Source organism: Canis lupus, chromosome 19 (genome assembly GCF_011100685.1).
Source record: "Canis lupus familiaris isolate Mischka breed German Shepherd chromosome 19, alternate assembly UU_Cfam_GSD_1.0, whole genome shotgun sequence".
Classification (NCBI taxonomy): Eukaryota; Metazoa; Chordata; class Mammalia; order Carnivora; family Canidae; genus Canis; species Canis lupus.
Window position 1 is genome coordinate 35348551 of NC_049240.1, and position 17859 is coordinate 35366409.

The 17859-nt window shown below is 34.7% G+C and overlaps 1 protein-coding gene across 5 annotated transcripts in view; it reads right to left on the minus strand.

Moving 5' to 3' along the window:
• The window catches only part of DPP10 (dipeptidyl peptidase like 10), a 1276525-nt gene that overhangs the window by 450778 nt on the left and 807888 nt on the right, over window positions 1-17859 (minus strand). For all 5 annotated transcript variants that reach the window (XM_038564992.1, XM_038564993.1, XM_038564994.1 and 2 more), the window contains one exon: window positions 7951-8065. In XM_038564992.1, the coding sequence (XP_038420920.1) occupies window positions 7951-8065 (115 nt within the window). The remainder of the gene's footprint in view (window positions 1-7950; window positions 8066-17859) is intronic.

The window sequence follows — 17859 nt, forward strand, 5'->3', positions numbered from 1 at the left end:
CCTGCTTCTCCCTCTGCCTATGTCTCTGCGCCTCTCTCTTTCTCTCTCTCTCTCTCTCTCTCTCTCTCTCTGTGACTATCATAAATAAATAAAAATTAAAAAAAAATACTTTGCAACTAGAGGTAGTGAATATACTAAATGTACACTTGATCATTAACTTTAAAATTTCATGTTTTTAGTAGGCTCCATGTCCAACATGGGGCTTAAACTCATGACCCTGAGATTAAGAGTTGCATGCTCTACTGCCTGGATCAGCCAGGTACTCTGTGAATTGCATTTTAATAAGATGAAAATTGTTCTCAACACAGAGCTTTGAGTCAGAGAATAAAGATAATGAATATGATTGGAAAAGATAAGGTGATCAGAGTAACTAGACTCGTAAATGTTGAACTATACTCTATATAAAAAAGTAAATTTACTGTTCTTCTTCCTTGTTATATAATCACAGGTGATGCCCCAGGAGAAACAAGGTAAGCTCTGAATCTAGGATTGCAGATATGTTATCCCATATGCAAAAGCAAATTGTGAGGCACAAATTTAAGAAAGAGTCTTCTGTATAAATAAAGATGTTTCCCAAGTCTTATGTAAATGATTCCAGTTTTTCTAGAGTTTATTCAACTGGGCTTTACACTCCGTAGAATAATCTTAGACCAAGAGAAATATTGTGGAAAACAGGCCAAAGCAATGAACGTTCATTGAAATTGTTCCCGCTAAAATTTCATTTTCCAGAACAATGGCAGAAAGTAGGATATTATTTAGTTTAAAGAGCTATTTAATTAAGTTTTTTGTCTTTCTTTCATTTGTTTTTACAGATAGAGTCTCCTCTTACACCTAATGAATGAACTCCAGAATGGGATGCCTTAAGTTACAGTTCAAAGACAAGGAACTGGATGAAAAATTTCCTGGAAAATCACTGCATACTAAAATACCCCATTCCCACAAACACTGGGGACAAATGTATGTTAAAAGCTTTCTTCTTTCTTCTGGCAGGAGGACAGACAGTTGAATTCAACTCCCACTTTTAAGGAAACTTTGATCTCAAGGGTCAAGCTGCCTTGGTTCACCCCGCCCTCGCCCCCGATTTTTAGAGACCAGGCTCTCATATTTTTTTAAATTTATATTTCAAAGAAAAAATATGACAAAATATTTAAAGCTGTACAGTGAAATATAAATAATTTTTGTACGATGTGGTTTAGAAAAGTAAGTGTGTCCTTATATTTTATCATGGGTATATAAGGTTTCAAAAAAACATAATAGCTGAAATAAAAATTCATACAGAATTTATATGCATAATTTTCAATTGCCCACTGTTGCCACTCCTTTCCCATTTATCCTTTATTACCTCAGCTTATTCCTTCTCTGTTATACATCCCATTTAAAGAAGAAAAAATCAACTCACTTATTAAAACTATCAGGGTCAGAATGAAGCAGAGCTCATTTTTTTGACATGTTTCTTATCCATATTTTCCATGGGTGCAATGATATATCTTGCCCTATATTTCAAGGGTTAAGACATATGCTAGAGTCAAAAAGCCCTGAAATAGTGATCCAGCTTTTCCATGTTCCAGTGCTGTGACAGATAATTTACTTTAACTTGTACGACTCAACTGAATAATGTAGAATATGCATAAATTAACAGTATCTATTTCACATTAGTGTTGTAAGGATACATAAAATAGTGTGTGCAAAGCACTTAGCACAATATCTAACTTGTAATAAGCAGCTAATAAATGTTACTTATTAAAACAGATTGTTTTCTGACTTATAAAACCGAGAATATAAACTAAATCCAGTATTTATCTGATTAGACAACACAAAAAGATGAGAATAAGTAATCAGATTTCACTTAAATGTAAATGTAACTGTAAAGCAAAGACACAAAAATATAACACTCCTACTTATTGATGTCAGAGAAAATTATTTTTCATTCAACATGAGAGAGAAATCTACTAGGAAAGCAACAATAAGCCATGTTATCCAGGGGGTAACTGTTAGAATCTGTCATTGTTTTCACTTTGGCAACCTGATTATGCCTGGGTAATATTATATTCAAATGGGTTCATCTGTGCTGTTCTTGGGAAAACAAGCAGAGACAATTTAGCTTATGCCTATCAATACAACATATCTCCTTTTTTTAATTCAACAAAATAAACAATTTGCATCTTGGTTGATGTTGATGTTTACAAGTGAGTAATGCTAATCTTAAAATCTGTAAAACATTATTTCCCTTTCATAAAAGCATTATGGGATGGTTTAATTGTTGCTTTGACATTTTAAAACACAGGTCAGATGCTTAAATGACACCTTTTAAATTGCAGCTGCCAAGAGATTGCTTGCAACATAATATAACATGACATTTTAACTAACTATCACCAGGAGCGATTGTTTTGGTAGAACATAATAGTAATGAGAATAAATTCATTTTGAGTTTTTGCATAACAATAACTAATCAGCTGTCACCATTCCAATAAAATATTTAATTTTATCAAATGCTTTCTAGAAAATTATTTTTTTTCATAAACAGGAACAGATTAATCTTTTGTAAGCCTCTTTTCAAAGGGTCAAACCATTCTTTATTTAAAAACCTGGTGTGTAAGACAACAGGAAGAAAGTATCCTTTACTTCAAAGTCTTATTTTCAAGCACCTATCAAGACTAGGGCATGAACTCAAGTCAGTCTGATGTGAAGGTCAATGTAATCACTCACTCTGCAATACTTTCTTCACAAATTAGGCACCTCAGTCATCCAAATTCTCCTGGCCTTAGCTGTATTACCTAGAAAACTGCCTTTTCTTTGACCTGGTGTCTCATGAGGAATAAATGATAGGATGATACACTCTCTTTGAAAAATAGATGGAAGTGGGCATTTCTTCAAAGACAGATACATGTCCTTAAGTATTAGCTTCTAGTTTCTTTTTTATTTTTCTGGATTTAAGGCTGCCAAAATCTCTCTGGTTCCCTCCACTTGCTTAGTTTTAAATCTTGGCTCTACTGAATGGTTTGAGCATAATTTCATGGATCAAATCCTTACCTGACATAAAGATTTACCTAACTATTAACACCACAGTGGTAATCTCAACATGTGTAATTCTTTCCCAACATGACATCTGAAACTAGTGTAAAATTCTTATTATTAGAAATACTTTTAGAAGTGAAAATAAAGTCATGCATATAGTGAAACTAGACCATCCCTATTAAATTCTTGTTTAAGTGGGATCTAGCAGAGTCCTGATGGCTTACACACGAATGCCGATGACTTATATATGAATGCTTCTTTTCTTTTATGCTCTGATAGACCTGCAAAGACCAGCCCAAGATGCTCACCTAAAGAGGGTACTAAAGGATTGGGAAATTGTTGAAGGAGCTAAAGCTAATGATAAAGGCATAAATTCAGTGCCTTATGATTTTAGTCAGCCATGGTAGTAAATTATTCCAATGATGCTGTTTTGACACTGGGTGATTACAGACACCAATCAAAGGGCAACAGGCCACTGTTGCTGAAAATTGGTTACTACACACAGTCCACACCAGTGGCTATCTCAATATGGCAACCAAATTCAAAGCTTAACGAATATTCTTCACCTACTACATTCTAACTCATAAAATACGTCTCTCCTCTCAAAACAGATCAAAATGGATAACTACATTCTGCATGAAATATTTCCAGACCTTGACCATTCTCGTTCTACATGTTCAATAAAAATATGAGACTGTAAAGTGAATGCATGGCTATGCAAGACTAGTTTCTAATTTGTAGAGTGTAAGTATTAATCTTATAGTTACATATTCTGAAAATAAATGTGGATGCTCTAAGCTGATTCAGTTCAAACAAAAAAAAATATGTAAGCTTGATCAATGCATCTAAATAAGTCTGCCCTTTAATAAAAAAATGAAGTGAATAATTTGTTCTTTTCAAAAATAGTTACTTATTAAAGAAATACTTGAATGGTTAACCCACTCTTCAAAAATAATTAGGACTTCTCTTCACCAGGCAGGGAAGTTGCTGACAATCTTGGAAATTAAGACACCTGTGTCAAATTACTGCTATAATAAAATTTGCAATCAAACCAAAATTACAATGAACATGTGTTTCTCTGGTTATAGGCTTGCATTCCTTAGCACTTACCTCCAAAATGTGATGCTATTTTGAGCAAAACAGTTTCTAAATCATTTCTTAGACTAGATAACTTTTTATATGCTTTCTTCCCTCTGCCTCCCCCCCAAAAAAAATCCATTAAATATATTTTCAAAATAGAAGAGACTGTAAGAATTCACCAGATTTAATCTGTTGCTACATTTGTTACCAAAAAAGCCATAATTATTGCTATTGTTATTGATATTATATTAGATCATAGATATTTGAACTGTAATAAACTTCAAAAGATCACTTCATAGTCTACTAAACTAAAGATGTCCTTCTTCAATGAAACACTTGATGTCAAATGAGGTAAGTGATTTGCCTAAGGTTATTTTATAGCTACAAAAAGTATATGGAGGGGAACCGAGGTGGCTCAGTTGGCTAAGTATCCTACACTTGGTTTGGTTTTGGCTCAGATCATGATCTCAAGGTTGTGAGATCAAGCCCCACATGGGACTTCGCAGTCAGCAGGAACCTGCTTTTCCCTCTCCCTCTGCTCCTTCCCATGCTCTCTCTCTCTCTCTCTCTCTCTCTCTAATATATTAATAAATAAAATAATTTTTAAAGGCATATAGATTTCTGACCCCACCCTTATTGGAAGGATTGTTCTAGAGTCAGCCCTTAGTCTTCAAGGTCTAGTGTTTTGCTGAAAATTTCTGGATCAGAAGTTTCTTCTTAGGACATGGATTCCCCTTCCTGGTTAAAAGTTTCCATCTGCCTTAGTAGTTGTAAGTTGGCCTTAGAGACTACTGGTGGACAAAGGTAACAACAGAAGGGGGTATAGTATATTATCTTTCTAGTTGGAGGTTTTCCTCTGTGGGGCTCTTCCAGCCCAGCTGAGGAGTCTTAAACCTGAGAGTCAGAAGAAGACATGGTGTGGTTAGAGCACTAGAGTCTGACCACAGACATGCAGAGGCACACACACCAGCTAAGTGAAAAGTCTACACTAATGGTCTCAATATATTTTCTAGATTAAGCAATCTCAGGTGTTTTCATATTTCATGAGGGAGTCAAGACTACATACCTTCTAAGAATGCTTCCAGACTTATGATGTAAGTCTTAGGCTGCAGTCTCCTGGCCTTATTTCACTATGCTACTCAGTTTAAGCCCACCATGAAGGCCATGTAACCAGGCTGGTATTTGCTTGTTCATAACTCAAGTAAACTCCTAACTACTCTCATTACACCTACCTACTTCATCAATTTCTAGAATTTCCTAAGTTTCCACTGGCTTTGAGTTTACACACCAAGAATGCACAATGCAGTTTAACTGTTTCCCTTAGCAACACTTTTTCCACTCCAACATACCAACCTTTATTTTTCATATCATAATATTCTTGAAAAAATAACAGTAAAAACCAGAGACCTCTGAACATGTAGTATGTCAAATGCACTTAAACTATAAATCTATATAATTATTGATACGTCCATTGATATGACTAATTCACATGAAATTAAGTCTTTGGGTTTAGGATGTGTGGTCATTAAGTGTTTATGTCATTAGGGAAAAGGGATTTGAGGTGATGGATATAAAATAGGAGAAAGCAAGACCAATAACCCATAGCAACTAGAATGTAGTAAGAATTCTATAATTATTTATTGATGAATGAACCAACAGACCACTGAAAGGCTCACTCCAGATTAAATATTTAGTTCTTTTCTATCTGCCATAATCCAAAATTGCAATCACAGATATATATTCTGAAGAGACTTTATGTTTTTTCTTAGAAATCTCCCTCAAGTAACACAGGATTGGGCATTGTGTCTGGTGGTCAGTAAGTACTGAATAATAGCAATAATAAAAGGAATAGGAACAGCAGGGCTAGACACTATACCAAACACTTGAATTATTTCATGTCATCTGTCCCTCGTAATAACAGTGGAAATTTGGCACTATATGTTGTACCCATTTTACAGCTGAATGAAACAATGAACAGGTTAAATAATTGGCCAATTTCAGAAAACCAGGAAATTATAGATTCGGAACCCAAACCAAGGTGTGTCTTGCCAAAAGTCCTTGTATTAATAAGTGAATAAGTGCATAACAAAGTGATTCCAATCATACTCTCTTTTTATATTGGACAACATGGAAATAGCTGGGTAGAGGAAGTTTAATTTAGTCAATGGCCAACTCTATAAGACCTTGTGATACCAAATACCCAAAAGACCCCAAAGTATTATGATGGCTTCAGAGGGTAACAAGAAAATCTGAGAGAATGAAACAGTGGGAAAAGTTACTATAATCAGATGAAAGAAAGATGAAGAGAAATATACACACAGGCATCAGGGCATCGATTTCTCCATTTGTTTAACAGTCCCCAGTAGAATGCAGTATACCCAAGCCATTCATTTTTTTTAATAATTAAAATAAAATTCCTTAAGCGGAACACTATGTTGAATATATGCTTATCTTCCTTTAACAATGATTCTTGGCATTCTTCAGCAACTTAGAGCCATCACATTGCTCAGTTAGGCTGTATGACAAATGTACATAGGAGACAGTTAAGACAGGGTTCCTACAGAGAATGCTGGATAAGTCATTTCTTACCAAGGAAGTTTTTTCTTTCTTTTCTTTTCTTTCCTTCCCTTTCTTTCCTTTTTATCTTTTCTAATTCTCTTTCTCTCCCCTTTCCTTCCTCCTGATTCCCTTAATTTCATATTCAATCTCTTCATGTTAAATCATAATTACAAACTATTTTTGGCAATTTACACATTTTTAAAACAATATTTTTACAGAGATGATACATTTCACAAAGTGCCACATTGGAACAATTGATATTGTCATTTGTATAATTAGTCACTATAATTAGTTGACTAACTCTGAAAGAGAGCTATTATTGTTAATCCCATTTTGTTCATAGGAAAATAAGTTCAACCTGTTTAAGGGCTTGTAAATAACAAAAGTGGGGCAAGAACTGAAGTGTAAATACATATTATTCAACTATAGGCTGTAGCTTCATTATATCAGTTGATATGGGGAATAGCTTAATCCTATCCTAGAAATGACTTTTTAGACTCCTGAGCAATCTATGGGTGTCCAGTCTTTGAGGAAGCTAGTTGGGTGGGCGTAGCAGCATGCCAAATGCATTTGTTCCCAGAAGACATTTTGGGGAGTTTTTAAAAGTCAGAAGCCTTTGTCTGTCTTCCAATATTAGCACCTACTAAAGAGCAGTAAAACTTCTGGGTACTGAAATAATCCCCAAAGAAGAATTAAGCCTACTGCTAATTTATATATTAGTGTTAAACTCCTTAATATAAAGGACACAGTTTAAAGATCATTGCAAGGGCAATTTGGCGATGTTCTTTAGACAAAGGGGAGACTGGGAATATTAAAACTTTAAGAAAAGAAAGAAATAGAGGAAACAAGCATGTACAGGCTTAGCTCACTCTCTTTTGATCAAACTCTCACTGTCTCTCAAATGCTCCCTCACCACCCTCATTACACTTGAGCTATCACCTCCATATGGGGATTTCCAGACTCTACTCCCTTATCTTCAATGCACAATAAAAGTCAAAATTCCCCGGAATTTATTAACCAACTAACATAGTAAGTCTCCAAGCAGCAATGGAGACTAAACATCTCTTTGGCATTCTCAATGTATATATTTTACAATTCATTTTCCAAAAATATCTTACATGAGAGTTGAACCACAAAATTACTGTGCCATTTGCAAAATGTCTGGTTATGCATTTTTTTTATTCCAACCAATGCTAATGTGTCTTCAGATACCACATATGGCTACCCTCTTAAGGCATTTGAATGTGAAATTATCATCCGCAATACCATCATAAGAGAGCAATAAAGACAGATTACCTGGGGTTAAGAGGATGACTGACATAGTGATGAGTGAGCATACAACTAAAATCACCAGCAGGGCAATAGCAATTCCCTTCCAGTTTCTCTGTGGAGGGCTGTTACTTCCCAGTTCCTACCGAGATAGAAAAAATAAAAAGGTTCATAATTATACATGCTCCAAAAGAAATGTATTCATAAAGGAATGATTCAGTGCATGGCACAATCGCAGTGTGAAAGCTGATTAGGATCCTTTTCCTCTTCAGCAGCTCACTTAATTATTCTAAGGTGCATATATTATAAATGGCTATCTTTTGGGGGGTAATCTCTTTTCTCTAAGAGATAAACCAACAGAGCTTTTTGCCTGCTGTCCAAGATGTAGATGGTGTTAAAATGCATTGACTTTAAACACTAGGACAATAGCCAAAATACTCTGCAACATAATTATGGAAATAAAGTGTACCTACTTACATTTTTTCTTACTACAATAGAACCTACAATAAAGATTTAGATACAAATATTTCCTAAGCAGTGTGGACTACTTTTCTCACTGGCTAGTGGGGAAAAAGATTTGAGATGGGAAAATCATTCAAAATGCCCCATGCTGCAGAGCAGGGCACATCTGTCAACACAACAGGTCCTTTTTAAACAGCTCCCCCACCACTCATAAAAATCAACAGGATGTAGTAACTAAATTAAATGAGTGCTTCTATATCAATGGTTGATAGCATCCTCTCCCTCCCTAGGCAGCATGCCTAATATTGGCAAGGAGATAAGATTGATGGAGAAGGATAAACTCGAACATCTCTCACAATACATAGAGTAAAGCTTTTCATTTTTCAGATGATCTGTGTTCTACCCTGTTGACTAGAAATGTGTGAGCATAATTCACCAAAGCAAAGCAAACACCACACTGAATTAAAATGAATGCCAGATTTTCTTTGCAATGAAGTTTAAAAAACACTGAATCTCTCCTTTCTTCTTACCCCATCTACCAGCTTCTTTTCCTCCTTCCCAACAAAGCCTTTATTCAAAACTAGCTAAATGATTTGAAGACAAATGAAACAAAACATAAAGGTATCTAGTTCCTTGTGTGTGCACAAATCACTCAACAAGCCATAGAGCAGACCTGCTTTAAACAAAGATAAATAGAATAGCAAACATTTAATAAATTAGAAATGGATTCCTGTGACTCACAGATTAAAACATTGAGCAAATTTTCATACAGTGATGTTGGCATTCAGTTCTTCCATAAACACTTTGGATATACAGAACAAGATCCTGAATAAATGCAAGAAGAGAACATGCATGGAACGTATTTTGTTCTTTTTGTTCTTGTTTTTCCCTTTCTCAGATCAACTGCTTTGTCTTTCAGTCTGATGAACCAAATCCAGCAGCAGTCAATTCTACTCTCTTTTTAACATAACTGTCTTCATACTTATTTTTCAGGCTTATTAATGCTCATTATCCAATACCTCTATTTCTCTTGCATTTTGATTAGAATCTCCATTGATACATGACCTGTGTAAGTCCACTTAAAAACATGGATATTTATAGTCTAGTACTATAAATGTGTTTTCTCTTCCTTATTATTTTCTTAACGACATTTTCTTTTCTCAAGCTTACTTTATTCTAAGAATACTGTATATAGTACATATAACAAAATATGCATCAATTAACTATTTATTGTTACTGGTAAGGCTTCTGGTCAACAGTAGGCTATAAATAGCTATGTTCTGGGAATTAAAAGTTATAAATGGGTTTGTGACTATGCTGGGGTTGGTGTCCTTAGCCTCCACATTGTTCAAGGGTCAAATGCATAAGCAATTACAACTGATGTCTCACTTCAAAAAAAGAATCAAGATAAATTATAATTTTAAATCTACTGATTCTGATCTTGATTCCCTGTTCCTTGATATGCAGCTGCACATCAACAGACTCTAAACCTAGGGTGAGTGATGGTCCCATAAGGTCAAAGACAAGACCCAGAGACAGTGATAAGAGACTTAGGTTTATTGGGGAAACTTACATACAGGAAATCCAGGAATGGCCAACTAGACAAGCATACACTGCTGGGATCTACATGCAGCATGTTTTTATACCACAACAGCTTATCTTAGCAACTATCTGTTGCCTCTCCCTCCCTACATGGCCAGAGCCCTAAAGGAGACCAAGGCCTGCCATCTAGACACTCATTGTTACAAAGGAGATGCTCCTGTTTGGTCAGCTCCAGAGCCTCTGACCTTGAACTCTCAACAACATGTTTTTTTGTATATTTTGCTTCATGGGGATATAGAGGAAGGACAGGAGTTCTACAGTCTCAAGATAGTGATTAATGGGGGCATCCAGGGTATGCTTTCCCAAATTAGTTATCAGCAGGTACCATACACTTGAATACAAGGCAAATTATTAAAGAAATGACTTGAGTATACTTTTCAGTTTTTGAATAAGATGTAACCATGTAATGTCTACCAAATGTTGTCTAACAGTAATAATACTTAAGATATCTTACTATACTGAATACTTTATGATGAAGTTTTGGAATGTAGGTGAAATTTGGTGGGGTGAAGGCCAGAGCCGACGACCAAGATAGTAGAATTCTTGAGACATCTTTGATGCAAAATGATGGTTTTATTAAAGCACAGGAACGGACCTGTGGGCAGAAAGAGCTGCTGCCCTGGGCCTATGAGGGGTGGCTGATAATATACCTGGGAGTTGGGAGGGGTTTGGGGATAGCATACTTTCTAAGGAATTTTGGAAGCAAAGTTTCCAGGACCTTGAGGGGGCTAGCTATTGTTGAGGTCATTTATTGCTGTCTAATAAAACCTTAGTCATGAGACCCTTCAGATGCATATCGGTGGGCCATGAGCTCAGAGAATGATTTCCAATACATATCTTGGGGGTAGAGATAAAGGAAATATCTAAAGGAATTTTTATATGTTCAAGTAGACTTACCGGATCCTGGGGGTTCAGCTAAGATTGCCTTTTACCCTTAGCAAAGAAGTGACATCAAGACAATTGAATCCATGAGGAACGTCCCTCTGCCTATTTCAAGGACCTGTCAATGTGCCACCCGTAGCTTCTACTTTGTCCCCAGCTAGCCCTGTGTTCCCTCATCACTTTATATTCATAATATCTCACAATCCTCATAAAAATCAGGTGAGAGGGATGCCTGGGTGGCTCAGTGGTTGAACATCTGCCTTCGATTCAGGGCATGATCCTGGAATCCTGGGATGGAGTCCCACACTGGGCTCCCTGCATGGAGCCTGCTTTTCCCTCTATTTCTCTGCTCCTTCCCCCACCTCTCTCTGTGCCTCTCATGAATAAATAAATAACATCTTTTAAAAAAATCAGGTGAGATTACTATTATTTTGATAGATCTGCAGATGAGAAAAATGGGATTCAGAGAGATTAATTAAAAATCCACTGACTGTTCAAGTGGAAGATCTCATGGGCCAGTCCATAAACTCTGGCTCTTAACCACTTTAATATGTTGTTCTAAAGATAAATAATGTCAAGGATAAATGCATGAATCAATAAACAAATCAATGAATTGAAGGTCGATTTGGACCCCAGCATAATAATAGTTGTACTTTATTACTTTTTATTTAACAACATTCACAATTAAATAAAAGCTATTCGAAATTCTGTAATGGTTTCAAATAAATTTATATTTTCCCAGTCATGGCAGACTGAGAAAATACACCATTTTTAAAATGGTAAAACACATTTGAGTAAAAAACAAAACAAAACAAAAAAACAAAACTTCTGTTCATAAAGTGATGCATGTAAGAATGTGTGCCTCCTTTAAGATGACTCATCAATACTCAAGGTGGCTACACGTTTGTTTAGGAACTGCAGACTTAATGAGCTCCTAATATAATTCCCTCTTTTCTATCCATCTTAGATTCTATTACCATGGCAATATTTCTAAAGCATGGTTTTACTGATGTAACTTTATTCTATAAAATCCTTTAATGTCCCTATACTATCTAAAGAATCAAATGCAAATGACAGAATTTAGCATAACAATTGTCTATAGCCAAGCTCCAGTTTCCTCATCCAGCTTGATCCCTTTTGAAAAAGAACACAACCCTAAACAGCTCTGATTACCATTTGGCACATATGTCTCAAATGTTTCAACCTTCACATCACCTCCTTCCTAATTCTTCCCCAACCAATCTCTTTAGCATGCCTCTTCTTATAGGCCCTGCCAATCATTCAACAACCTCTAATGGCTCTCCTCTAGGGAATTTCACCTAATTATGCAACCCAAATATGATTTCCCTTCCTTTGAAAAAAATGCCTAAAATACCAATAGACTAAATCCACCTCTACTACTTAAGAGCTGTGAGATTGCAAAGATGCATTGTTTTGAGCCTCAGATTTTTTTTTTTGGTTTGTTTTAGCTGAACAAATAGAATAATAATATAATTATTTTTAAATGTGAGTATTAAAACCAATTATTCAAACAAAACTCTTCGGTACAATAAGGTTCACATTAAATGAATTGCTTGGAATGTTCTTCCTCAACACACTTAATGTAGATCACTCTCTACATTCAAGTCTCATTTCAAATCCTCTTTCTTGATCACCTTCTCTAACATTTCACATCACTTATAACCGCTCACTAGTCTTTCTTTTTTCTTCACAGCATTATCATTTTAGGCATATCACATGTCCTATTTAATCATGTATCTATAATAATATATTAAGCTAGTTAAGAATATATATATATTAAGGCATTTAAATGTTCATTCTATCTTTCTCAGCTCTGCAGAATAGAAACTTCATGGTGTTATTAGGGGTAGTTCATCTGCTATATCCCTAGCAGTGTGAACAATATTTGGCACATACTAGGTATGTTATAGATAATTTTTAAATAAATGAATGAATGATAGCAGCTATGATAATGATGATGGTGGCAGTGGTTCTGATGATAATGCTTAAAGCCGTATATTAAAGCCATCATATCACTGTCAAAGTTACTATCTGCTTAAAGTAAGAATGAGATCTTAGACAACTTTAGATTACTTAGACCACTTAACAACCTCTGGTTCTTTTATTATGTGCTTAGAAAATAATTGCCCCATTAATTGAGTAGAATAAATGGAAACCCAAACGGGGATGGAGGTACAGTACCATTAGTCAAATACACATTAATGGCAAACTTTTAAAATGTACCGACTTGCTAAAGATTAATTTGACTGTGATTATTTTTAGCCTCCTTTATCTGATGCTAGCTTTCCAAAATGCAGTTGCCAATCTTCAAGTTAACTTCCTCTTCAACAAACTTGATAATTTCTATTGCTGTGGGAAGTGGTTCTAATTGACTTTGCATTTCAATGACTTCCTACAAACCAACACCTGAAACTCAATCAAGTGCACATGCCAGGTCCACAGCACAGGTATGGAGTTGTGCAGCAACCTGAGAAAACATGCTAAGAAGTTTGCAGTGAGGTATCTGGATGCTCTGGAGGCAGAACAGAGTCAATGCTGGGAAATTTTATTCCCAGGATGGGCTTTAGGGTACCTTCAAAGTCACAAAGACAAACAGGTAATAATCCATATATAAAGCTGCTTGTAAATCAGCCCTCCAGGGAGAGATGTATCAGTTTAAAGACCTGTGTACAATTCCAGATAATTTTCAGTGCTGTGATTGTCTAGAGACAATGTTGGTGCTAGAGGGGAAATGGATCTGTAACCTAGCTACTCATTTTGCATCTACCTATCTACTCATCATCTTCCAGAGAAGAGTTAAATTTATAAGACAAGGTTGTCCACTACATACAGAGTTTATTGAAATCCAAATGCATTTTTTTATTTGTTCAAGTGCAAAGACAAAGGTGCTAGAAATCATAAGCAAAATACATAAGCAACGAACAGGATTTATATATCATTTCATTTAGTGAAATAAGGGAAAACAGGCAAAATGATTCTATTTTCTTAAAAAAAATAAAGAATACCAAAATTTGAGGGCTTTTTAAACTTATAATATTCCACTTGTACTTCCCTTTAGACAACTGCAATGTATTCACTGCCATATGCACCATGAGAAGAAATATGATCCGTCTATATATTAAAATAGTCTCAAAAAGTGATAACATTTAGAGGAAGATTCAAGGGGAAAAATCATGTTAAATTATGCCTGTAAATTAGATATGAGTGTGTTTTAATAAAAATAGATTTTCTTCTACCACATGTCTACTTTCAGAGAATCATAGAGAAGGTTCTTTAAAATATCTTTACTGCTACTTGAAAAGGTTGAACTTAGATTTCTGGGCTTAGAGTGTTATTATTTAATGCATCGATTCTTAGTTTGGTTCTCAACACAACCATACCAACCATCCAAAAACTCAGGTCTTCACTTTTATTTTATCCCCTAACTGTACTTATTACTTCAAAACCCTCTGATATGTTAAAGTTTTCACAAAAACACACTGTTAATATTTTTTTAAATGAATTCAGGTAAGTTCCTTAATTAAAACAAAACAAAACCATGGACAACACATTCCACCACTTCATTTTCGGTTAAATAGCTCACAAGTTTGGATTATTTTTATTTGAATAATTTTACTTTACACGTGTGTTCGAATTCTCAACTATAAATAGCTTAGAAATAATCCAGACTTTTATACTGAATAATTAGAAAATACCTTAATTAAATTTAAAATACTTTCAAATGTTCTATATTATTTAATGATATTAGAACAACACAGCATGTTAGAGTTAAGAGTCTTACAGATACCTTGGAAACATTCCAAAATGGTGAAAAATACTTTTATATCATTCCTAAGAAAGGTTTAAATGAGTTTGGCTTGAAAAACCTTGAGATACAGGGATTCAACAGTTAGCCAATTATCTTTAAACAATCCTATTTAACAAAATATACTGGAATATTTTAGTGTATAAGATATTACAGTAGATGCAGCTAGGAATACAAATTAAAATAAGAACTGTCCCCAATGATCATAAACTCTAATGAAGAGTTTGCTAACCACCAATGTAATATTAGGTTATGCAACTAAAGATAAAGCAGGAAATTACAAAGTTTTTGTATGGGAAATGAGGGGAGAAGTTTCGATTTCCTTATTGAAATAAAAAAATTTGCTTTGAACACCCCAATCAGCATTTTGTAAAAATGAGGTGCTAGTTGTGCTGAGATTACATAACTATGCAAAATCTGGATTGAAAAAAGGAATCACAGGAGTTTTTTAAAGTGTGGAGTGCGCATAAAAATACAGACTTAGGTATTTAGGAATTCAACAGAGTGTGCACTTCTTTTCTTTATAGCAAAAATAATTGACAACATTTACAAAATGGAACAGCCCAATAAACAAAATTGTGAGGATTTTTAGGGATCTCCCCCAGAACAGAGGACCATAGACTCTGCCTCCAAGGAACAGATAATTCCTTTACCAGTTTATAACATTTTGGAGTGTACTGAAAGAAGGAAAAATTCTAAATTTTATTAAGTTCCTACATTGTCTCAATACTATGTCTAAAAAATATAGCACATAAAGAAATTTTAAATTTAAATAAATATATATGACAATTTATCAAATAAAATTTTAGTGAATTAGATGCAGAGGCTTAATAAAATAATCATTAAATATTATGAAACATGATCCAATATTAGAAGATATAGCCATAGTTTCCTACAACATATTAAGAATATCAATAAAAACAGAATCATAGAGATGGTGTCTCATTTCTAATTTGCAGTTAATATTTATAATGCCTGCCACTTCTGAAAATTTCCCATTATATTCATGGCCATTCATGATTTTCTCATTCATCATGCTTCTCTGATTAGAGGACTCTTTGCTAAGTCTATATTTTTGGTAAATGATCACAAGTTATATATTCTTCAAAATTACGCTTGTTATAGTTTTGTGCTGTCAATGTACATGAAGCAGTGTTGGGTCAGTGCTACTCATACTGTGAACTATAGACAATACCATTACCATCACCTGGGAGCTTGTTAGATAAGCAAAATAGGATCTTTTATTGTTTATTTGCTTTGTTTTTTTTTTTTTTAATCTGATTTGTTTTTATTTGTTCACCATTAATTTGTTTATAAAAGAACTAGCAATTATCTTAGTAATACTATGACATTTATCTCTCCTCAATAATTATGATGTTGGTGACACACTCCTAGATAGACCACCATTAAATTAGAAAACAAAGATGATGGCTATCATCAATATATTATGTAGTAATAGTTTTAAATTTCTATTATGATTTATGGGTTGCCTGAGTATCTGTGACTCTGGACATGTTTATAATTCAAAACCACAACTTAAAAATATAGCATTTAAAACAAAATAAAATGAAAACAAAAACCCTGATCTGAGAAAGATGGCAGACTAAGAAGCTCTAGGCTCTCATTCTCCCCGCATAAACATCAAGTAAACAACTGCAGACTGAAATAATTTGTGGGCGCTCTTCAAACCAGTTAAGGATCTGCAGCAATTGAGCACAAGTCCAATCAAGACTACATTCAAAAAGGAATTTCATGGCATTCTTTAATTCCCTACCTTCCTCCTGCCTCCTACATAGTGGAGCATGGTCAAGAGGACGTAGCCCAATCCCAGTTTTTTTTCCCCCAAATAGAAGGAAATCAATGGAACTTGTTTGTACCTTCTGACCTGTCTGTGGGCTACCAGAAGGACTCATTTTTGTCTTGCTTGACTTGGAGATCAGTGAGAATGGCTACATAGATTGGGTCTCAGGTTGGAAGACCTAGTGGGCAGTGATAGTTTCCATGGTGCATGGAAACTATGTGGAACAGATATGCAGAACATGGCAACAAAAAATGACAGGCAGAGGAACATAGTAGAATACCTAAGACCTCAAGAAAAAAACAGGGATGAAACTTTTGGGGAAATTAAAACATTTAAAAATATCCATATCTACAGGGGAATTTGGGGGCAAAGTGCACACACAAATGTAAGGAAGACAAATGCTGCATAAAGATCTAAGAAGATCTTGAGCCTTCTCTCTGTAGTAGTTAGTGACCATCTTCCTCTGCACAGAGCCAGACTATAAAGACTGAGAGAGGTGCTAATATTTTCAAATTCCCAATTTTCAGCAAAAGGAATAGAAACAATCAGGGAAAATAGTCCACTGAAAGGAACAAAGCAATTTTTCTGAATTGCACTGTGAAATAACAAAGGCTTCAAAATTACTAGAGAAAGACCTTAAAACAACTGTCTGAAATATGCTCAAAGAACTAAAGGAAATCAGTATAAGCCAAATATAAATATTAATAAAACTACAGAAATTATTTCTAAAAAAATCTAGAAATTCTGGCTTGGAAAAATAATTGAAAAACCTCATTAAAAGGGTTCAACTCCAGACTCAATCAGCAGAAAAAAAAGAAGACTGGTCATTTGAAATTATTAAGTCTGAAGAGAAAAAAGCAAAAAAAAAAAAAAAAAAAAAAAGAATGAACAGAAACCAAGGGACTTAATGGATACCACTCAATGAATCAATAAATACATTATGGGAATCTCAGAAGGAGAAGAAAGACAGAAGGGATCAGAAAGCTTATTTAAATAAATAATGACTAAAACTTTGTAGGTTTGAGAAAAGACATGGATATCAAAACACAAAAACACAAAAAGCACAAATGAACTCCAGGCAGAATAAACACAGAGCCCCACATTTAGACACATATAATCAAACTACCAAAAGCCAAAGACAAGAAGAGAATCTTGAAAGAATAAAGAGAAAAGGGACTCGTTGCTTACAAGTATCTACAATAAGATTATCAGAGGCTGTCTCAGCAGAAACCTTGCAGGCCAGAGACAGCAGGATGATATATTAAAAGCGCTGAAAGGAAAACAAAAATCAACCAATAATTCTACATTAAGCAAAACTATCCTTTGAAAAAGAGAAAGACATTAAGATATTCCAGACAAACGT